At 41.8% G+C, this 25,142-nt stretch overlaps 1 protein-coding gene and 1 pseudogene across 1 annotated transcript; both read right to left on the reverse strand.

The window, feature by feature from the left end:
- Positions 1–6,220: 6,220 nt before the first annotated feature.
- Positions 6,221–11,727, reverse strand: LOC121584019 (annotated as a pseudogene).
- Positions 11,728–15,027: 3,300 nt separating this feature from the next.
- Positions 15,028–17,142, reverse strand: selenoe (selenoprotein e). The gene is made up of 4 exons (XM_041900089.1): positions 16,979–17,142; positions 16,681–16,757; positions 16,027–16,105; positions 15,028–15,351 (listed from the first exon to the last, which is right to left on the reverse strand). The coding sequence occupies exons 1-4, from the start codon at positions 17,093–17,095 to the stop codon at positions 15,208–15,210; spliced, it is 417 nt and encodes a 138-aa protein (XP_041756023.1). The 5' UTR covers positions 17,096–17,142; the 3' UTR covers positions 15,028–15,207.
- Positions 17,143–25,142: the final 8,000 nt, after the last annotated feature.

The following is a 25,142-nucleotide window of genomic DNA, read 5'->3' on the forward strand; positions in this document are numbered from 1 at the left end:
AGGGGGGGAGCTCAGGGGCTGTGTGTGGTGTGTGTGTTGGTGTTTCAATGAGAAAGACACAGAAGATAGCCAACCAGTAAAAGCACAGCCTCCTTCATTATCAACCCATTGTGCCGACAACATCAAAGAGCCATTCCAGACTCTGAAGTCAGGAGTACATCGAGAGTTAGGTGTCAGCCAGACTATGGATCACCAGGGCCCAGTTTTTCAAATGTTATCGATCTGGATTTCGCCTATTGGATAGGATTAAATGCATAGAAATTGAATGAATTGAACAGATGAATCATTTACTTGAACGGGGGATCCTGTTCTATTAATATGCATTCAATCCTATCCGATAGCCGAAATCCGAATACATAACTTTTGAAAAACTGGGCCCAGGATATCCATTAGATTAGATGTGTTTTCCCATTAGTGTGAGTGAATCATATGCTGTTTTAGCTCTCAAACCACTCAAACCACTCGCTTGTCAAAACTTAAAATATTTTGTGGAAAGATTCTGTGTGCAAACCGAGAGTGTCTGTCGGGACTGAATGGGATGCATAGGATTACGAGCAGCAGTTGTTCCAGTGTTTGGTTTTTCGTCAATGGTTATTTGCACAAATAACGATTTTGCAGGTGTTAGCATCTTTCGAATTTCGGTAGGGGAAAGGACATTGCAAAGAGAGATCGTTCCGGTTCTGCTCCTCGTTCTAGCTTTTCATGAAAAATTGCCTGTGCATTTCCTCGTCAGAAGCCTTGTTGTTTATCTAGCAGTGGATACGATCACATGCAACTTCAAATGCAGCTTGTGCAAGTTAACATGTAATCAGATGGTTATTGTCTACAACACCGTGGATGTCATCAGAGGATTGATTGCCTAGCAAGCTAGCAAGCCAGCAAAAAAATCACAGATGATGATTAATATACTTGTTGAACATAGCCATCAGTCTTGCGTGTTTTCATAGTCATCACTCACTCACTGTTAAGTTTGACATGGTCCTGACATCAGTGTTAGCTATCCTGCTACAGAGCTTTTTGACGTTGGTATGCACACTTTTCACTCGAACGTGAAGTTTGATGGTCAACAGAAATGGCTCTATGGACACAAAACGTAATTGAGCAGCTGACCAATCAAGTGATACTTTAGTTCTGGGTTAACCGGGATCCTTCTGCTCCCACCTTTAACAACAATCAAAGTTTCACACTCTCTTAAGGCATCTTCTGTTTACATTAATTGCAGGGAGTTGTTTCAAAGCAAAAGCTCCATCCTGGCGAAAGTCAGATTTTGAAAGTCAATTATATACTTTGTGCACCCAACAAATAAATAAGCATAGATGACTGCTCTTATCTGACATGAATGTATATCACACTTGATAGTCCTAAGAACTCATCTTAAACAGAACCGAAAGACATGCCTATATTGCCATAATATGCAAGAACTCGCTTACTCATTAGGGCAAAACGAAAAGCTAAATACAGTACATGCATTGAAAAACCACTTAAATCATTGACAAATACCAACAGCAAACACTTAAATAACTGTCAGGTTCACAGTTAGCTCATAGCAACACATTCAGATCCACCTGTCTCACTGAGCCCAGCAATGTAATGTGGTCCTTCTCATGCAGAACCCTGAGTGGCCATTTAAACCACTGACTGAGGGAAGTGAATTACCCTGGGCCCTGGCATCCCCCCTAACACAGGCAATCACACTCAGATTGCAAGGTTCCGGCGCCAATCTTCACCTGATTCCCAATATGAGCCACTACGAGGATGGTGTCAAAATCTCTCTATTTCCTCTGGGCTCAGCATTAGAGATTGAAATATGATGGAAACAATGTGGAGGATGAGGAAAGGTGACCATGTTTGGTATTGTCTAGACTGAGATTATGCCTGTGATATATTTTAGTCATTCAGCAGACGCTCTTATCCAGAGCGACTTACAGTTAGTGAGTGCATACATTTTCATACTGCCCCCCCGTGGGAAACAAACCCACAACCCTGGCGTTGCAAGCGCCATGCTCTACCAACTGAGCTACAGAGCTACATGCTGTAAAAATAGTGGCCTACATGTTGTATGTTTGTCTACATTTTACTGAGGATTTGTATCACTGTTAAGAATTATGAGGTATCTCTCTCTAGTACTATGTACTTACATGAGTAGCCTATGCTCAACCATCACCAAAAAAGTAAAATCCAAGGTGAACAGTCAGGTTTCCCACCTATCTGTTGAGGTATGAAAACATTATTTGTGCCACAGCTGGTGCAAAATAATGAAGCTATCCTTCGAGTGTTCCCATCTACAGCTGCAATCTCTTACTCTCATTCCCACAACAAGCCAACAGGCCCTACTCTACACGTCATCATGTCTGTGGGAATGAGAGTAAGAGATTGCAGCTCATCCCAAAACATAATCAAAATACCCTGGAGAGAGAGAGAGAGAGAGAGAGAGAGAGAGAGAGAGAGAGAGAGAGAGAGAGAGAGAGAGAGAGAGAGAGAGAGAGAGAGAGAGGGTGCAAAAGAGAAAAGGGAGAGAAGGAGAGAGAGAAGAGAGAGACACGTACATCTTTTAATGGCGCCTAAACTTTAGATCATCACAGTCACAGATAATAAGCAGATGCACACATTTTTGGCACCTGTGCAAGGAGGGACCCACACATTTTGGATGTCACGACAGCCAGTCAGACCCTCACTATCGAGGGGATTACTGATTCATGTGTATTCATGTGTGTATGTGTCATTCTCTAGACACATACACACACACACACACACAAACACACACACACACAGATCCAGAAGGTGGTCATTTCTCATTGCGCCTCACACAGCTCTCACAGCACCACCACCACCACACGTCTCAGGGATCACATTTGTGATTACCTTGAAGCTGCACCCAATTATAATTAAGGAGAAGACGGGGCCCACCGCATCAGGAGAGAGAGAGAGAGAGAGAGAGAGAGAGAGAGAGAGAGAGAGAGGACAATACTCTGCAACAAAGGGAGGATGAAGAAGAAAGAAAGAAAGAAAAAAAATACAAAAGAATCCTAGGGTACAGACAGAGAGAGACACTCAGAACTCACAGGCCCATTTCAAAGGGAAAGCACAAGGGAAACAACATGTTTGGTGAGATAGGGAGCATTATGTCCCCTGTTTTATTCACCACATTCAGCTAAAATAAAGTCAATTTGATGAGAAGCCGGAGAAGTCGCAGCAGTGAGGAGAGCTGCCTCAGATGTGTCCGAACCTCTAGAGGGATTTCTTTCACTTTTTTTCTTACCCCTATTCCTCTTCTTCTTGGAATTCAAACTTATGAAACGTGATTCAGGAGAGGCCGGGGAGGGCAGGGTCGTCTGGTAAATGGGTTCTGTAGAGGAGACCATGAGGGAAACGCTATTTACACAGGACTACTTTTCATCAGCATTGATTGGATTGCACAGTAGGCTATATCAGTCAGAGAGATTAGCTTGACTGGAAAAGCATTGAAGCTGTTAGTATTACTTAGTGATACAATCATAGTGTTCTTTTTAAGATTACCTTTAAGACCGCTGCTTGAGTACTAGGTTACTTGTAAGTTGGATATTAAATGTTTTTAGTTGTGAAATTGAAATATTCTATTGAAAGAAACTTTATGAAGATAATAAAATGTACTGTTACCAATCTTTCTTCCTCTTATCTCAACCAAATAACTTGTATGGCACATAGGATTGAAATTGAATTAATATTCTTTGGAGATTTTGTGCTGTCAATTTTTGTGCTGTCATTGTTCTGTCTCCCTATCTATCCACAAAAGCTTCTGACAAGCTACACTTAGATAATCAGAAAATATCTCTCACCAGGATCTAAGCAGCATGATAATTTATTTAGCCTTACCATTGGGACTTTGCCACACTCTTCAATGTTTACTATCCCTCTTATGGTCATTTAGTGCCCCCATCTGGTTATAACTACCATTACCATTATCAATCATCAAAGTAACAGAACTGAAAGACTGTTTTGAAACACACATGATTTATGTAAATGAACAGGACAATTATAAAACAGTGCATCAACTCATAATTTCATAACAAAATCATAATTTTATAACAGATCACAATATCCAGCAATTGTAAAATCCAGCCAGCCTAGTCATAGACTGTTGTCTCTGCTACCGCAAGTCTGGGTCCAAAAGGCTTCTTAACAGCTTCTACCCCCAAGCCATAAGACTGCTGAACCGTTAATCAAATGGCTACCCGGACTATTCGCATTGACCAACCCTTTTTTTTTTTTACGATGCTGCTACTTGCTGTTTATTATCTATGCATAGTCACTTTACCCCTACCTACATTTACACTACATTTTAGTCATTTAGCAGACGCTCTTATCTAGAGCAACTTACAGTTAGTGAATATTTTTTTATTTTTTTATACTGGCCCCCCGTGGGAATCGAACCCACAACCCTGGCGTTGCAAACGCCATGCTCTATCAACTGAGCTACATCCCTGCCGGCCATTCCCTCCCCTACCCTGGACGACGCTGGGCCAATTGTGCGCCGCCCATGAGTCTCCCGATCGCGGCCGGCTGCGACAGAGCCTGGATTCGAACCAGGATCTCTAGTGGCACAGTTAGCACTGCGATGCGGCGCCTTAGACCACTGTGCCACTCAGGAGACAAACCAGTCAAAAGTTTGGACACACCTACTCATTCAAGTGTTTTTCTTTATTTTCACTATTTTTTACATTGTAGAATAATAGTGAAGACATCAAAACTATGAAATAACACATATGGAATCATGTAGTAACCAAAAAAGTGTAAACAAATCAAAATATATTTTATATTTCAGATTCTTCAAATAGCCACCCATTGCCTTTATGACAGCTTTGCACACTCTTGGCATTCTCTCAACCAGCTTTATGAGGTAGTCACCTGGAATGCATTTCAATTAACAGATGTGCCTTCTTAAAAGTTAATTTGTGGAATGTCTTTCCTTCTTAATGCTTAATGCTTAATTCCTTCTTAATGTTTGAGCCAATCAGTTGTGTTGTGACAAGGTAGTGGGGGTATACAGAAGATAGCCCTATTTGGTAAAAGACCAAGTCCATATTATGGCAAGAACAGCTCAAATAAGCAAAGAGAAACGACAGTCCATCATTACTTTAAGACATGAAGGCCAGTCAATACGGAACATTTCAAGAACTTTTAAAGTTTCTTCAAGTGCAGTCGCAAAAACCATCAAGTGCTGTGATGAACCTGGCTCTCATGAGGACCGCCACAGGAATGGAGGACCCAGAGTTACCTCTGCTGCAGAGGATAAATTCATTAGAGTTAGAAGCCTCAGAAATTGCAGCCCAAATAAACGCTTCACAGAGTTCAAGTAACAGACATATCTCAAAATCAACTGTTCAGAGGGGACTGTGTGAATCAGGCCTTCATGGTCGAATTACTGCAAAGAAACCACTACTAAAGGACACAAATAAGAAGAAGAGACCTGCTTGGGCCAAGAAACATGAGCAATGGATATTAGACCAGTGGAAATGTGTCCTTTGGTCTGGAGTCCAAATTGGAGATTTTTGGTTACAACCGCCGTGTCTTTGTGAGACGCGTGTGGGTGAACGGATGATCTCCGCATGTGTATTTCTGACCGTAAAGCATGGAGAAGGAGGTGTTATGGTGTGGGGGTTTGCTGGTGACACTTTCTGTGATTTATTTAGAATTCAAGGCACACTTATCCAGCATGGCTACCACAGCATTCTGCAGCGATACGCCATCCCATCTGGTTGGGCTTAGTGGGACTATCATTTGTCTTTCAACAGGACAATGACCCAACACACCTACAGGGTGTGTAAGGGCTATTTTACCAAGAAGGAGAGTGATGGAGTGCTGCATCAGATGAGCTGGCCTCCACAATCCCCCTACCTCAACCCAACTGAGATAGTTTGGGATGAGTCGGACCGCAGAGTGAAGGAAAAGCAGCAAACAAGTGCTCAGCATATGTGGGAACTCCTTCAAGACTGTTGGAAAAGCATTCCAGGTGAAGCTGGTTGAGAGAATGCCATGAGTGTGCAAAGCTGTCATCAAGGCAAAGGGTTGCTATTTGAAGAATCTCAAATATAAAATATATTTTGATTTGATTAACACTTTTTTCTTTACTACATGATTCCATATGTGTTATTTCATAGTTTTGATGTCAACACTATTATTCTACAATGTAACAAATAGTGAAAATAAAGAAAAACCCTTGAATGAGTAGGTGTGTCCAAACTTTTGACTGGTAATGTATATTAAAAAAAAGTCCCATAAAAGGTAAAAAGATCATCTGCACACTGCCTTCTATTCCCCAATGTGAATTGTTTTAATGTTGTTTTTGTAACCTGACTGCACTACACATTTCCCATTCACGAAAAAAATAAGATATTGATTGATTGATTCCCTTGTGACATCCTACGAAAAAGGCAGCCAGGAGCTCTGAGAGAATGAAGAGGAGGTAGAGGGAGTGGACAGCCCTCTCCAGAGGGAGGATTTTTGAGGTCCTCGTCAGTCAGGAAGAAGAGCAGGATAGAGAGCTGGAACAGGAAGGAGATCAGCCAGAAGCCAGCCAGCTCTGGCACCTGATCAGAGAGGGAGGAAGAGAGAGGAAGAGAGAGAGAGGGAGAGAGAAAGACACACACACACACACATACACGCACAGGCTCAGTGGGGCGTCCTAGCCAAAAGTGCACTCAGTGGGAACGTTTACACACATACACACACAAAGCACTCAAACAGATCAGACATTTGTGGAAGGGGGAAGAAGAGAGCACATAAAGCAAATGTTGTTTTCAGAGCAGTAGCTGTGCATGGATAAAATCACTGGGGAAGCCAAGCCCAAAAAAACAAACATATTACAACCTATGTGTTTGGATAATTGCGTTGTTTCCACTATAACCTGTTAGTTGATATGCCTTGCGACTGTGATATATAGGCCTAAAGGCCGAGATAATAAGAAGACACAGTGGCAGATACCAAAAACTATTTCGTCCAATCAACCTAAGCTAAATATGATGTGGCTGTCCATGGTTCTGAGAGGCAACCTGGCTAAAATGCTTGCTTGCTAGCCTAACTTCCATTCATGGGCAACATTATCTAGTTAATATTAGCCTTCTACATCTAGCTAAATATTGAATTTCCATCCTCTCAGGCTAGGGGCACAATGCATGTATTTATGGTTGGATCAGAATCGCCATTATAATCACTGCCAGGTACGGAGAATTAAGTAAAACCACAAGTCCAAATCTCCATCCATGGCTAATTTAAGAAAGGGCCAATTTGATCAATTTGATCTAGCTCATGATAGATAGCCTACACATACAGAGGGGCGCTGTTTTGCTCGCTCGGATGCTTTCTCCGGTGAGATACACCATACAGCGCATTCGGAAAGTATTCAGACCCCTTGACTTTTTCCACATTTTGTTACGTTATAGCCTTATTCTAAAATGGGTTAAATATTTTATTTTTCTCATTAATTTACACACAGTACCCCATAATGACAAAGCAAAAACAGGTTTTTAGAAATGTTTACAAATGTATAAAAAATAAACAACAGAAATACCTTATTTACATAAGTATTCAGACCCTTTGCTATGAGACCTTGATCATCCTTGAGATGTTTCTACAACTTGATTGGAGTCCACCTGTGGTAAATTCAATTGATTGGACATGATTTGGAAAGGCACACACCTGTCTATATAAGGTCCCATAGTTGACAGTGCATGTCAGAGCAAAAACCAAGCCATGAGGTGGAAGGATTTGTCCGTAGAGCTCCGAGACAGGATTTTGTCGAGGCACAGATCTGGGGAAGGGTACCAAAATATTTCTGAAGCATTGAAGGTCCCCAAGAACACAGTGGCCTCCATCATTCTTAAATGGAAGCAGTTTGGAACCACCAAGACTCTTCCCAAAGCTGGCCGCTCGGCCAAACTGAGCAATCGGGGCAGTAGGCCCTTGGTCAGGGAGGTGACCAAGAACCCGATGGTCACTCTTACAGAGTTCCAGAGTTCGTCTGTGGAGATGGGAGAACCTTCCAGAAGGACAAGCATCTTTGCAGCACTCCACCAATCAGGCCTTTATGGTAGAGTGGCCAGACGGAAGCCACTCCTCAGTAAAAGGCACATGACAGCACGCTTGGATTTTGCCAAAAGGCACCTAAAGACTCTCAGACCATGAGAAACAAGATTCTCTGGTCTGATGAAACCAAGATTGAACTCTTTGGCCTGAATGCCAAGCGTCACGTCTGGAGGAAACCTGGCACCATCCCTACGGTGAAGCATGGTGGTGGCAGCGTCATGCTGTGGGGATGTTTTTCAGCGGCAGGGACTGAGAGACTAGTCAGGATCGAGAGAAAGATGAACGGAGCAAAGTACAGAGAGATCCTTGATGAAAACCTGCTCCAGAGCGCTCAGATCCTCAGACTTGAGCGAAGGTTCACCCTCCAACAGGACAACGACCCTAAGCACACAGCCAAGACAATGCAGGAGTGGCTTTGTGACAAGTCTCTGAATGTCCTTGAGTGGACCAGCCAGAGCCCGGACTTGAACCCGATCGAACATCTCTGGAGAGACCTGAAAATAGCTCTGCAGCGACACTCTCCATCCAACCTGACCGAGCTTGAGAGGATCTGCAGAGAAGAATGGGAGAAACTCCCCCAAATACAGGCGTGCCAAGCTTCTAGCATCAAACCCAAGAAGACTCAAGGCTGTAATCGCTGCCAAAGTACTTAGTAAAGGGTCTGAATACTTATGTAAATGTGATATTTCAGTTTTTTATTTTTTATAAATTAGCAAAAATGTCAAAAAAACTGTTTTTGATTTGTCATTATGGGGTATTGTGTGTAGATTGATGAGGGGAAAAAACATTTTAATACATTTTAGAATAAGGCTGTAACGTAACAAAATGTGTAAAAAGTCAAGGGGTCTGAATACTTTCCAAAGGCACTGTATATACAAGTATGTGGACACAATTTCAAATTAGTGGATTCGGCTATTTTAGCCACATCCGTTGCTGACAGCTGTATAAAATCGAGCACACAGCCATGCAATCTCAATAGACAAACATTGGCAGTAGAATGGTCCTACTGAAGAGCTTAGTGACTTTCAACGTGGCACCGTCATAGGATGCCACCTTTCCAACAAGCCCTACTAGAACTGCCCTGGTCAACTGTAAGTAATGTCATTGTTAAGTGGAAACGTCTAGGAGCAACAACGGCTCAGCCCCGAAGTGATAGGCCACACAAGCTCACAGAACGGAACCGGCGAGTGCTGAAGCGTGTAGTGCGTAAAAATCGTCTGTCCTCGGTTGCAACACTCACTACCGAGTTCCATACTGCCTCTGGAAGCAACATCAGCACAAGAACTGTTCTGAACTGAGCTTCATGAAATGGGTTTCCATGGCCGAGCAGCCACACACAAGCCTAAGATCACCATGCGCAATGCCAAGCGTCGGCTGGAGGGGTGTAAAGCTTGCCGCTATTGGACTCTGGAAACGCGTTCTCTGGAGTGATGAATCACACTTCACCATCTGGCAGTCCGACGGACGAATCTGGGTTTGGCGGATGCCAGCAGAACGATACCTGCCCCAATGCATAGTGCCAACTGTAAGGTTTGGTGGAGGAGGAATAATGGTCTGGGGCTGTTTTTCATGGTTCGGGCTAGGCCCCTTAGTTCCAGTGAAGGGAAATCTCAATGCTACAGCATACAATTACATTCTAGACAATTCTGTGCTTCCTACTTTGTGGCAACTGTTTGGGGAAGAAATAGTCCTGTTCCAGCATTACAATGCCCCCGTCCACAAAGTGAGGTCCATACAGAAATTGTTTGTTGAGATTGGTGTGGAAGAACTTGACTGGCCTGCACAGAGCCCTGACCTCGAAGCCCATCGCACACCTTTGGGATGAATTGGTACGCCGACTGCAAGCCAGGCCCAATCTCCCAACATCAGTGCCCGACTTCACTAATGCTGTTGTGGTTGAATGGAAGCAAGTCCCCGCAGCAATGTTCCAACATCTAGTGGAGGCTGTTATAGAAGAGTGGATGCTGTTATAGCAGCAAAGGGGGGACCAACTTCATATTATTGCCCATGATTTTGGAATGAGATGTTTGCGAGCAGGTGTCCACATACTTTTGGTCATGTAGTGTGCCTCTTGCTAACTGAAGAACAATTATGAAATACAGAGACGAAAGATACATTATTTTTTACTTTATTCCCCAGTTTTTTATTGGTCCATTTATTGGGGGAAGCATAGCTTCCCTTGGCATCCATGAATACATGCCACTGTTCCAGAGAGGAAGTTGGCTTCAGTTACCTTCTCTTTGAGGGTGCCGATATAGCCCAGATAGAGCCTGGTGATTTCACAGATGGTAAGCAGAACCACTCCAGTCACAAGGAGAGCTTGGTAGTACCCAGGCAGGTAATACAACTATGACAAGAAAGACAAATAACGCATTATTGATTTGGGTATGCTATAAATAATAAACAAAGCACTGTGGAACCTTGAGGCAACCTCTGTGAAGTCAGTAGGAAGAAGCCACCTTGTGATCCAACATGACAACAGCAGAGACCTACCAGCATGGGAACTAGAATATGTTGAAGTAGAGGAGCATCTGAAGGGGAAGGTGGGACAACTCATTGATTGGAATATAGAAACAAAGAGATAGATTGACCATAAAACAATGTATATTTGAAGTATATACATTTGAAGTATATAAATGCTTTCCTGAACACTCTCCAAAAGTATATGAAATACTTTCCTAAAATACTTCTTCAAATACATTTCAGAGTAACAAATATATTGAATACATAGGCTATTTGAAACATCATACAATATTCTGCCTGTTCTTGGAAACAGGCCTACCTGTTTTGTCGTCTTGCTCCTTGCTGTAGTCACTGCTAAAGTTCCCTGTCCTGTTGTTGGTGAACCCAGACCCACCGACGGAGGCCCATATGCAGGTTCTTGGGTGTGGGGGAGTAGAACACAGGTATGGTGGCTGCCCAATATAACCATGCCTGCTATCAGTTTGTTTGTGTGGGTGAAGGCAGCAACAGTGTGTGTGTAATGGTGTGTGTGTGATTGAGGGCTGCAGGGATTAGTTAGTTAACCAGACAGCAGTGTCTGTTAATTAGATTATCAGAGTGGAATGAGAAGGGATGACAGAGGGATTAGCACCCTAGACAGACATAGCTGCGTGGTGGCTGTGGCTCTGCACCTTGTTAGGGTTTTAATTAGTGGGAATAGAAGGTCTTTTCAGACGTCAAATTGAACATTACTTGTGAAAATAACGACAATAGATAAAACCCATCAATGGAGACAATTTTCCCAGCTAGAACATTTGGTTCCTTGGAAGTTGAAGGAACGTATGTTTTTGGTTTCACATTGATTGTAGGAACGAAGCCATACGTTTCCTGACCTTTAAAACTGAACGTTTTTTAAATGTTCTGAGAACAGAAGTGAAAGGTTTTAGGTTGCAGAGGGGTTCTGAGAACATTTTACTCTGGTGGCTTGAAAGTTTTCCTGGGAGGTTTTATTAACGCTCTGAGAACTGAAATTATGGGTTATTTCGATTTTTTTTGATAACTTCCTTAAAACTTTCACTGAATGTTTCTATAAGACTTTTAATAGAATGCCATCTTATTTTGGGTAACTCTTTATTAGCGCCAAGCACAGATAGGACACACAGAAATTAATTTCCTTAGGCATTAATCATGTAAACACATGTATTTTTTATTGTTACACGGCATCAGTGGAGATTTGAACCTATAATCTTCTATCCTTTATTGATGGAATTATTCCACTGCGCCACCAGGATGGAGCTAACATGACATGTTTTTTTTTACACATACAAAGCTGTTCATTTTAGTCTATTCAAACAGACCCCATTTCAAAGGAAACAAGCACTAATTAAGATCAGGTGTGGCCAATTAGTGGGCGCGGCCAACATACCTGAACACACTTTACAAGATAGAGGATAGAGAGAGTTTTATTGATGCTGATAATAGAATGTATACATTTTTAAATAAGATTCTTAGAATGTTCTCTGAACGTTATGAACGTTTTCTTGTGGTTTTTATGGAAAGTTTTCTTAATGTTATCGGAACAATTTGAGAACATGACTTTAAATAGAACCATGAGGAAACCTGTAGGAAACGTTATGCTGAAGTACTGAAATTCCCACAGAAGAACATTGCTTCTTAACATTCTGGGAACAATTTGAGAACATTCCCAATGTCAAACCAGTTGGAGAACATTCCTAGAACATTCCCAAAATAAAAATGAAAAGTACTGTACCATGTTTGAACTTTTAGGAAACGTTCTGTTAAAGTAATAACATACCATGGAAATTACGTTTTTTTGTCAAGTTCCTTAAATGTGCTGAGAATGTCCTAATGCCAAGCAACTATCCTGCACCATTCCCAGAAAGTTGTGGGAAGGTTGTATGCAAAATAACCATAGGACAACCACACATTCACCAAGCTCTAAGAAACATATGGTTCTCAGAACATTAAGTGCTAGCTGGGAATCCCCTGTAATTGATATAAGGATTAATGCAGGTCCTCTTTTAAATCAACATCACACATATATTTTTTTATTTATTTCACCTTTATTTAACCAGGTAATAATATATAATAATAATATAATATAATAATAATATGCCATTTAGCAGACGCTTTTATCCAAAGCGACTTACAGTCATGCGTGCATAAATTTTTTTTGTGTATGGGTGGTCCCGGGGTTCGAACCCACTACCTCGGCGTTACAAGCGCCGTGCTCTACCAGCTGAGCTACAGAGGACCACAGTTGAGCCAGTTGAGAACAGGTTCTCATTTACAACTGCGACCTGGCCAAGATAAAGCAAAGTAGTGCAATAAAAACAACACAGAGTTACATATGGGGTAAAAAAAAAAACATAAAGTCAGAAATACAACAGAAAATATATATACAGTGTGTGCAAATGTAGCAAGTTATGGAGGTAAGGCAATAAATAGGCTATAGTGCAGAATAATTACAATAGTATTAACACTGTAATGCTAGATGTGGCAAGAGATTATGTGCAAATAGAGATACTGGGGTGCAAAAGAGCAAAATAAATAACAATATAGGGATGAGGTAGTTGGGTGGGCTAATTTCAGATGGGCTGTGTACAGGTGCAGTGATCGGTAAGGTGCTCTGACAACTGATGCTTAAAGTTATTGAGGGAGATAAGAGTCTCCAGCTTCAGAGATTTTTGCAATTCGTTCCAGTCATTGGCAGCAGAGAACTGGAAGGAATGGTGGCCAAAGGAGGTGTTGGCTTTGGGAATGACCAGTGAGATATACCTGCTGGAGCGCAGACTACGGGTGGGTGCTGCTATGGTGACCAATGAGCTAAGATAAGGCGGGGATTTGCCTAGCAGTGATTTATAGATGGCCTGGAGCCAGTGGGTTTTACGACAGACATGTAGTGAGGACCAGCCAACAAGAGCGTACAGGTCACAGTGGTGGGTAGTGTATGGGGCTTTGGAGACAAAACGGATGGCACTGTGATAGACTACATCCAATTTGCTGAGTAGAGTGTTGGAGGCTATTTTGTAAATGACATCGCCGAAGTCAAGGATCGGTAGGATAGTCAGTTTTACGAGGGCATGTTTGGCAGCATGAGTGAAGGAGGCTTTGTTGCGAAATAGGAAGCCGATTCTAGATTTAACTTTGGATTGGAGATTCTTTATGTGAGTCTGGAAGTTGAGTTTACAGTCTAACCAGACACCTAGATATTTGTAGTTGTCCACATACTCTAGGTCAGACCCGTCGAGAGTGGTGATTCTGAGTCGGGTGGGCGGGTGCTAGCAGCGTTCGATTGAAAAGCATGCATTTAGTTTTACTAGTGTTTAAGAGCAGTTGAAGGCTACTGAAGGATTGTTGTATGGCATTGAAGCTCGTTTGGAGGTTTGTTAACACAGTGTCCAATGAAGGGGCCAGATGTATACAAAATGGTGTCGTCTGCGTAGAGGTGGATCTGAGAGTCACCAGCAGCAAGAGCGACATCATTGATATACACGGAGAAAAGTGTCGGCCCAAGAATTGAACCCTGTGGCACCCCCATAGAGACTGCCATAGGTCCAGACAACAGGCCCTCCGATTTGACACACTGAACTCTATCTGAGAAGTAGTTGGTGAACCAGGCGAGGCAGTCATTTGAGAAACCAAGGCTATTTAGTTTGCTACACTAACTAATGTCAATCATTACCTGGTGAAACTTTGCTCTATGACTTTAATGAGATGTAGATAAATCATGTTTTGATGGAAGATAGAAAGTGTTGTAAGCATATAATTAGGAATTTGAACACTAGATGGACATGAACCTTCTTATGATGGTATAAAGGTCAGACGTTTTGGTCAGGGAGTTGGTCAACCATGGTTTGCAAGTGCTGTGATAAGATATTGTGTAAAATAATGAATTTGAAGAATTTATCTGCGCTGGATGTTTGTTAGCTAGTTTTCCTGCCAGTTTAAGAGGAATGATTCCATTAATTTTTCAAATTAACTGCCAATATTCCAACATTCCATTCAAACAATGCAGTCAATCCACAGCCATAAACTGGCTGAAATCAGTTGGACTTGCAAAAATTACTGATATTGTATCATATAATAGCACTCATAGCTTTCCAAGAAAACAACAATTGAGACATTTATGTTCTGTTTACATATATTATAGAGGCTATTTAGACAGAAAACTGGCCAACAACCCATATAAACTGTATTTATAATTATATGACAATATTTTCTGTTGACAATAATTCTATTACACAATTTCTAATACATCACATGGCTTACTTTTATTTTCCTGCATAAGTAAAATCCGGATTATGTAAATTCTGCCATTCACCCCAATTAGACTGGTTTGGATTTCTCCCTGGCCAATCTGGCTGCCATTTTCACCCCATTCTGGATCTTTGAGGGTTTATTACATAGCAAGTTAATAGGACCTCTACGTAATGGTAGTCAGCCACAAAAAGTCAGTAAGAGACACATTTTACATAACTTGTGAAAACTTTTATTGACAAATTCATGATTCAATTAATGTTTCAATTACAGTGAGACAGTGTAGTAGCGCTCTGCTTTGCTCAACTGCACAGAGTCTGTAGTCCTCAGACTGGGGCCTGGCTTATGTTGTGGCCTTGGGGCCCCACTCGTCATGTGTGACAGGGTGCAGTGATAGAGTATGGCCACGAGATGTCACTGTGCTCACAGCTCATCCCTGGGGGCATGCAGGGGAAAGTACTGAAACTCCTCAGGCACCTCCTCTCCCTTCTGAGATCTCTTGTAGAAACCCAGTGAGTCCAGCAGACTGCTGATCTCATCCACCTTCATCTTCTTTACAGGGACAGTCTGATACAACACACACACACACAAAATGCTTGCATTCGGTACAGGCAGGCAACCATAATGTAAGATATACAACATCACTGTCATGTCTCTTTCTCTTGAACTGTTTTAGATTACACCTATATGTTCCTATTTTTTTATTGTGTAATGTCTTCTTGCAATAGTTATTTATTCCCCTCTAATCTTGTCATGCTTGAGTCAAGGTCAGAAAATAGATGTTATTTCCCCAATCATTTAGCTGATAATCTTTGTCTGACCTTTAGACAATATTATAGCGATCTTAACACAACATTAGTCAAAAAGTTTTGACTTCTTAGCGTAAGAGTTAAGGTGTTGGCTATACAGTCGCTGGACCTGGGTTTGAGGCCCTGTCAGGCCTACCCCCAAATCCACTACATTGGTGTCAGAAGTGGGATGACGCCCATGAGGCCTTTGGAGAGGCATGTACATGTAAGGTACTTGGTATAGAGAAGTGTGGGGACAAGCTCTCCCAAAGGAAGGGGCTAATGTAACAACCTTAACTGAACACCCAGAGACTTTGTCAAGAGGTTCGGAGCTCTTGGCGTAATGGTTAACGTGTTGGCTTGATGGTCACTGAACCTGGGTTCAAGTCCCAGCCAGAGCTACCCCCTGAATTTGCTACAATATGTAACACCTTCAATGGGTATCATATCTTACCTGAACAACCTCATCCTTATCATTGTAGAAGATCAGATGTGGATTCTTCTCCTCCCCTGAATCATATTCCAGGTTGTGACTTCAATGGAAAGTAGGCTCAAGGAAAACACATGTAGGGCCAGTTTCCTGAGCACAGATTATTCCTAGTCCTGGACTAAAAATCTATTTCAGTGAAGATTCTCCATTAAGCATTTTTTTTATTTATCCAGGACTAGGCTCACTCTCCGCCCGTAGGATACAAGAACACCAACAAATTCAAGAACAATCTACTTCTGGATATATTTCAAGTGAGATCAAACATCATTCAACATACTTGAACAGTGACACATGATGGATTTGAAGAACTTTGTTGGACCCACTTGTGGTTTGAGGCCAATTCATGATGGCATAAAACTGGGTTGTCGCTAACACACATTGTCTTGTTTATCTGGAAGGTCATGAGAAACTATAAAAGGCTTTATTGGTTGGGTCAATTTTGGAAAAAGATTACGTGAGGTACCATGTAACCATATGAGGTAATGCTAACATACTACAATACAATGCAAACTTGATCTCCCAAGAAATCATTAGAAAGCTACATAGTAACCATAATAAAATTATAATCCAGCCTCATAAATCTATTTGAGATCTACACAGAAACCAATAGAAGGATACTACAATGCCCATCGCTCCATGAGAAACGTATAGAGCTCAGGCATCTTCTTGATGGCTCATCCAACCACACTTGGAGCCTAAGGGAAAAACAGACAATGAGTATTTTTCATTCACAACCACCATGTCTAATGTGTTTCTCAGTTAGATCAAAGATAGTGAAGACTTCATGTATCAACAATAAATATGTGTCCTGATCCTATGTAGAACGTTTAATGAAGGAATGTTCAGCTCTCACAGAGTACATGAGTAAATTAATGTCACACATTTAATCACCACATCATTCACATTTAAGACTTACCTTAAGTATGCCCTTGGCTATTACAGGTCTCTCTTCAACGGCAATATCTGTGACATATTTTTCTGCCGTCATTCTTGTAGCAGAAAAGGCCAGCGTGAGCAACAAAGCGGCCCACATGTTTGAGCCTAAACCTTGCTTCTTGCGTCTTCAATGGAGTTCTTCAATAGCTGACACAGTTTTAAACTACCTTTCGGGTGACCATGGACACGTGCTCAGGTTGGACTGAACCAGGTGGCAGGGCCAAGGGGGGAGAGGGTCTATTGGGAAAATGAGTATTTTTCTTTTGGGTTTTCTTTTGGTTTATTCTCAATGACAGACATTATGGGGAATAGTCACCAGATGGGAATGGTACTTGTTCCACTTGAAATGGCTTGAATATAAATATAGATGTTAATGTACAGGATTGGAACCCCTGACTAACTCTGTAAAATATCCTCTGTCTCTGTAGCAACCCTTAAGGACACCTGCATCCTTATCACTTTTTCCCAGATCATGATGTCAGTGAAAACAGACCTCATGGCACACTGCAGTGCAATTACTTCAACTTGTTAAGCCTGTGAGGGAAAAAAGTATTTGATCCCCTGCTGATTTTGTACGTTTGCCCACTGAAAAAGAAATGATCAGTATATAATTTTAATGGTAGGTTTATTTGAACAGTGAGAGACAGAATAACAACAACAAAATTCCAGAAAAACGCATGTCAAAAATGTTATAAATTGATTTGCATTTTAATGAGGGAAATAAGTATTTGACCCCCTCTCAATCAGAAAGATTTCTGACTCCCAGGTGTCTTTTATACAGGTAATGAGCTGAGATTAGGAGCACACTCTTAAAGGGAGTGCTCCTAATCTCAACTTGTTACCTGTATAAAAGACACCTGTCCACAGAAGCAATCAATCAATCAGATTCCAAACTCTCCACCATGGCCAAGACCAAAGAGCTCTTATCAGGATGTCAGGGACAAGATTGTAGACCTACACAAGGCTGGAATGGGCTACAAGACCATTGCCAAGCAGCTTGGTGAGAAGGTGACAACAGTTGGTGCGATTATTCGCAAATGGAAGAAACACAAAAGCACTGTCAATCTTTTTCTGGATTTTTTTGTTGTTATTCTGTCTCTCACTGTTCAAATAAACCTACCATTAAAATTACAGACTGATCATGTCTTTGTCAGTGGGCAAACGTACAAAATCAGCAGGGGATAAAATACTTTTTTTCCTCACTGTATGTATGATGGTAAAATACCTGCTAAACTGTGTGCTGCAGGGAATATTGAAACATAGTAAAACACTTTAGAATGTGGCACATTAGAACATTTCTCTATTTCCCCACAGATGGAGCTACAGTAGAACAACAGTATGTCAGGTGGAAATAAATGGTTACATTGAATAAGCATACCTTTAATCATTTTACATTTTAGTCATTTAGCAGACGCTCTTATCCAGAGCGACTTACAGTTAGTGAGTGCATACATTTTTTATACTGGCCCCCCGTGGGAAACGAACCCACAACCCTGGCGTTGCAAGCGCCATGCTCTACCAACTGATCTACAGGGGTCCCCTTAAAATGCAGTCAAATCCCATGACACAATACAGTACATCACAAGAAAACAAGTGTTCTGTTGTCCTATTCCATAGTAGAACCTTTGCTTTTCCTCTGTCAATGAAACAGAGGCATGACATGTACACTAGAGGGCAACAAAAACTGGCTATTATTTCCTAGCAGATTGGCTGGTAAAACGTAGCCTACTTCCAAATTCTAGCCACAGACAATTATGTTTCCAAGAAAAATAAACCCTTCTAGATTGGAATGCTAAAGCAAAACCATCTCTCTCTATCTTTTCCAGGCTAGAGCTTAGAACTTGAGGTTCAACCCTCAACGTTCAGCAGTTCGATGTGTGCAAGCTATGATGTGTCAAATGGCAAAGCAGTCCTCATTTTAACAGAGTTTAACAGAGTTTCCTCCCCTTGGCTGTGGCTGTAAATCCACAGCCCAAACTGAACAGAACAGGCCCCCTCCGACACGGAAAATAGTTATAGTTTTACTTTAATTTATCTTTATTTGTGTTATAAACCCAGCCATGTTTCTCACACTGTAAGTTTGCTGGCCAAGATTGAGCAGCAGAACAATCCAACTACAATTCATTTTAAACAGCAGGAGAAGGAAAGAGAGAGAAGGGAGAAGATGGGGGTGGGGTATTCTTGGCATGCCTCTGTGAGTACTGTATATGTGTGGATGCATACCATATGTATTCTCCCTGTATGTGTGTGTAGGCCTCCTTCTATGTTGGAGAGCATGCCAGAAAGAGAGGTTACAACCATCCATCTGCTGACAACGAGAGGGAAAATGATGGTGTAGTGATGTAGTGAGATAGGTCACATGGTGATAACTGATTCCTGTAAAAAGACAGGCAAATAAATGCAGTAAAAATAGGAAGGAACTCAGTCATACCTGACATAAAGCGTCACATTCATGAACACAAAGGCACACTCACCTCCATTCATCTCATATTTTAAATAAAAAAAATTAAATGCCATTTAGCAGACGCTTTTATCCAAAGCGACTTACAGTCATGTGTGCATAAATTTTTAGGTATGGGTGGTCCCGGGGATCGAACCCACTACCCTGGCGTTACAAGCGCCATGCTCTACCAGCTGAGCTACAGAGGACCACATATCTTGTTCCCCATTCCACAAACTTAGACTCCAGTGTCAAGCCTATACAAATTCACACTCCATGCTGCTATAAAAAACAAATCACTGTCGGTATTGTCAAATCATCCCAGTATATTCTTCCATCATCCATCGTACCTATCGTACATCGGACTAGGACAGGGTTTCCCAAACTCGGTCCTCGGGACACCAAAGGGTGCACGTTTTGGTTTTTGCCCTAACACTACACAGCTGATTCAAATGATCAAATCTTGATGATTAGTTGATTATTTGAGTCCGCTGTGTAGTGCTAGGGCAAAAAACAAAACGTGCACCCCTTGGGGTCCCGAGGACCAGGTTTGAGAAACCCTGGAGTAGGAGTTTCTACAGACCATATGACCAGGTGAGAAAAAACTCTGGGCCCTAGTGAAAACCAACTCCTCGTAGGATCTATATGACATCTGGTCTGTATACATACAGTATAGCAACAGGCCTATTTCCACAAAGAACATGGAGCAAGATCAAACATCCACCTCAAAAAGCTCTTCCCTCCTTCCTGTCATGTCCATTGTGAGTGTACTAGACTCCCAGCACGCCATCCCGTATATATGCATAATGAGGGGAACCAAACGGAAGCCCCTCTCTCTTCCCCAACAGATCTGCAGGTCCCTGTCTGTGTGTCTATCTGTCCTGTCTCCTGTCTCTTAGTTTCTTCACATTCAGCAGTCGTCAGGGCTTGTTATAGAGACATACACTTCCTCTACTCTCTCTCTCCACTAATGTGGCAGTGCGGCGGGGAGCTTCACTAACAGTAACAGGGGTCTGGCTGTGTGTTTGATCCTGTCTGGACCCTCAGGGCTGCAGAGGGAATTAAGGCTTTCCTCCCTGGCTGTCTCTGTCTGCTGGAAATACTGCTGCCTGTAAAATAGGGGTTGGTAACAGTAGGCTTGGTAACAGGGTTGCACACTAGAGTTGCATATACAATCATTTAGGGGCCCAGAGTTATTCCTGGTCAAGCAACATGGTCAGGGCAAACTCATGGCTCTACTTTTGCTCAGGTCCAAGAGCTAAAACGGCCTATACCCTCTGCTGACACATAATACATGTACATCTAATTCATGATGATAATCCATTTTGAGCATTTGGCAATGTGGCACAAACCAGACGATGGACATCATGCAAAAATGATAATATCCCAGCTTTACATCTTTGTTTTCAATTCAGCCATGTGCATACAACTCCATAGAAACTAGTCACTGACCTCCACACCTGAATAAAAGCTGAACTTCAACGGAGAATACAGTTGTTTTCTTTATTGTGGTGGTGTGAGGTGGGGGGGCAATGTTTACATACTTAGATTTGAGGATAACTAGCTACATACTTAGATTTGAGGATAACTAGCGAGTTAGTGAGGCGGCGTGAGTTGACATCATGCCGGATGCGGGAGCTTTGCAATGACCGATGTCCAGCCGCTGACCACATCAGAGAGGCTACGGGGCAAACAGACTACCACTGCTGCTCCCCTCTCTAATCTCAGCCTGCTAATGGAAAACACATGGCCACGGTGTGTGTGTGGCTGGGAGGGGGTAATGGCTTCAGTGTGAGCCTGGGACACACACAGACACAGAGCAGTGACGCGCCCTCCCTGTGTTCCATTTAGCGTTAGAGAGTCAGACGGCCATTATCAAACCCTGGAGAAAGCTGGGTGGGCAGAATTGAGAGCCGTATCATCTCAGCAAATTAAGCCAGGATAAAGAGGGTGTGAATAACCATGACTTGGCTGGAAAAGGGAGAGCAAGACAGCGATAAGGCAAGCCGGATCTAGTTAGGCAGGAGGCGAGCCAGAGAGGGGAAAGTCCATGGTGGCAACATACGTTTCAGTAATTCTTGGCACCGAAAATAGTCAAAAGAATGCCTGCATCTCATACAATGTACTCAATGTCTGCAACCGCTTGAGGCTTGAGTGTATTTATCAGTATGCTTTTGATTACATTGACTGTAGGACCATTGGTTCAGTGCATAAAAATATACGCTCTGTTGCTCTGAATCATTTCCCTCTCCAGCTTTTGGACAGAAAGAGCTGAATCTTGTGACCATTTTCCATCCCAATCTCTGGAGCATAGTGAGGTTCTCTACTCCAGGTTAGAGAGGAAGTTAAAAAGCTCTGGAATATGTGAAAACTGAAACCTGGAGACACACTGCCTCGTCTGCATAGATAGTGGATGGGGGTGTGGAAAGAGCGAGGGAAGGATGGAAAGCAAGAGAGAGGGCTAGAGGGAATGAGAGAGACAGCGAGAGACAGAGAGTAAAGGAAGAGAGAAAGTGAGAGGGGAAGGGAGAGAGAGAGAGAGCGTTTGACTGACCTGTTTTCTATTAGAGACAGAGCTCCTTAATACTCTCTCAGCAGAATTATGCTGACAAAGGGGGAAAAAATAGTTAAGGCTATTTAAAGTCCCAGACAACTGTTTGCATACCCCTCTCTTTCCACCATAAAACAATCTGGATGGAGACGGATTGTAGATGTATTCATTCTCTCCCAAAGTATTCCCATTCATCAGTTATGCCATGTTTACAACAAGACAAGATGATAACTAATGAATCATACAACCATGCTTACTAACAAAGTGTCTTCACTACAGAAGCAGTGTGGTTGAATGTTAAAAAGGTCAATGTCCGTGCGAAAATGCAATTAGCATAATAGAAAAATACCAATAACAATCTGTCAGTTTAAGCTAGAGATTTCTTTTTTTTTTTTGCATCGGATGCGTCTCAATCTACCGCATCCACCGATGTAACACTTCCGCCTCTGTGGAGAAAGGTGACAGAGCTAGAGCGATGTTTGTCAGACCATGAGACATCCCGAAAATCGCTCTTCTCACAAAATCATCTGTACCGTCCGAACGGTTTGAACTACAAACTATTATGTCGCCTCTATGGAAAGAGACTCTCACAAATACGATGGTGTTCTCCGTTTTGCTCTACGACTCCCACAAGTGTCTTGGGACTCGTCTGAAGTCGGTACAGCCGATCTGCCAACTTCGGTCTGTAGCGTCCGTACAGTTTGGGCTACACACTAATATGACTAATATGAGTTGTTTTTTTCTAGGACGCCCACAGGCCTCACAATACTCATCTGAAGGTCCCCCAGTACCAGTTGAAAACATTTATGGAAGCATATATGGAGACTGTTTAGTAAAAAAACTAAGGGGTTAAATACATGTACAAAAATTAAATAACAAATGTTTGCTGATCTTTCTTATATCTCTCAGATATAGGATAGACACCTCAGAGCAAACTTTCTTTAGATTTTATGAGGGGATTATCTGTTGTTCCATGTAGTGAATCTGTTATTCAATGCGTTTGTATGGGCTAATAGCAGTAAGGCCAAATAAAACTTAATCAAATAATGTTTTACTATTTTTTTTATACTTCAAGGGGTCTTAAAATTCCAAATCAAATATCAAAATTATACTTGGTATAACCCCACCCTAGTATTATAGGTTAATACTGCGCTGAGATAACTGTTTCATTGCATGTCACAACTTTGTTAGCCTACACTATAAAGGCCTTGTTGTTTCAGTAGAGCACTCTTTGGATTTAGTTATAATTTGCAGAAAAAATAATAATCCTGATGTTTCAATATCTGCTGACACTTCAAACCCACACGTTAAGCATAATTGCATTACATGACATACTTATTTTAAATATTATTTTATTACTTACCCATTATCCTTTTTTGTATTTCTATGACAGATATATCATAATAGTGTTGCCGAATGTTTATTTGGGATCGCATGCAATGTGGTTGTCTTCAACCAGCATAGTATGTCAGAATATCCCATTTGAGTGTGGTGCCATTGTGAGGGAGTTTTGAGTTTTGGGCTATATTATACTATTATAATGACAGTGTTAAATCACGGAGCAAGTAGATGTCACTGGCAATATATAAACACATATGGGATCCCAGCATTATTTCCTTATGGTGAAACACTGACCTCAGCGTGCTGTGGTTAGTGTGTGTGTGTGTGTGTGTGTGTGTGTGTGAGTGGTTTAGGGCGAGGGAAAACGCCAGCTCCATTTCCAGTAAAAGTCATTTCATAGCTACTGCAGCTCCACATGCTGAACAATGACACTCAACGTGACAAAGCACTGCAATTAAACAATGTCTCTTGCTGTAAGATAATATGTTACAATATGTTGCCATGAACATCAGACAGTAGATGAGATACTTTCAATGATATGTGTATAGTTTCAAGTCAGGAATTTACTATGAAAACTTATGGCGACTTGAGTGAACCTGTACTTCTCCCTCAATGCTGAAATACTCTGCTTAGTCCAATATGTCATCTTACAAGCAGTGCACGTCATCCGGTGAGGCTCGCTCTAATATCCATAACGTATGAATATAAAAACATTTTCTCCATGCATTCTATTCACAGAAACATTGATATTTTATATATATATATTTTTTGTCCCATTTTCTTTTCTGCTTTGCATTGCAGAAAATATTTGTATTTTTTCCCTCACTCATACATTTCTTTCTTCCTTTTTTTTTTTTGCAGCTAGGGCTGAAATGGTTACCAGATGTGGATGCAGTCTGTTCCTGTTACCATCGTAACGCAGGGTTCTGAATAGGCCTTCTAGGTTCTAGGGCTGTTAGCTTGGCTGACTCACTGCACTTCTAGTTGTTTTAGTTGCTGTTTCTATAGACCTGGCACACTACACTGCCGTAATATGTGCCAAGATCCAACTTCTGTTTAGACTGTCAGTCAACTTGTCATTGCACTTCCCACCCACACTATTCCTCCCTAACAGTTTGACTGCCATACCTGGAAGTTATCCTACATGGTTTGGTTGTTTTTCTAATACTGTGGTTTACAAATTGCATGAGAAGCTTTGAGCATCTAAATAACAAGTGAGCACATATTTTCATATTTCTCTAACCAATGTTTCACTTTGGATGGAATCATAACCCTCCAAAACCACAACATCTGTATACAGGAATACTTCAGTGTTCAGGCCAAAGGCATTGTTTAAATTGTATTTAAAGGTTAGATTGCGCCTGTCATTCTCAAAAGACACTGATTAAATGCAGATATGCCATCTCATTCATTCCTGTCTTATATGGCATGTTGAGGGAGAGCAACTGTGTGACAGATATTGCAATGCTGGGCTGAGAACCTCCACCATCTGCAAGTTCCACGACAGTAAGTTCTACTCTGACAATACGTTCGATAACATTCTTACGTTCAATAAGTTATATTACACTCTAACATTCAGTAAGTTCTATACCATTACACTCTGTCAGTTATACAGCCAAACAGTGAATACAGTAGTCGAGAGTTCTTTGGGATGTGGTGAATTAGTATTAGGGCCTGCCCTAATCTTTTGGGGGACCTAGGCGAGATTTAATTGGGGGAACCCCCACCTCACAGGCAAAACATTTTAGTGGCCCCCCTCTTGACGGCGGAGACTGGGCTCTAAAGTCCGACCAATTTGGTTGCATATGCAAC

Source organism: Coregonus clupeaformis, chromosome 16 (assembly GCF_020615455.1).
Source record: "Coregonus clupeaformis isolate EN_2021a chromosome 16, ASM2061545v1, whole genome shotgun sequence".
Classification (NCBI taxonomy): Eukaryota; Metazoa; Chordata; class Actinopteri; order Salmoniformes; family Salmonidae; genus Coregonus; species Coregonus clupeaformis.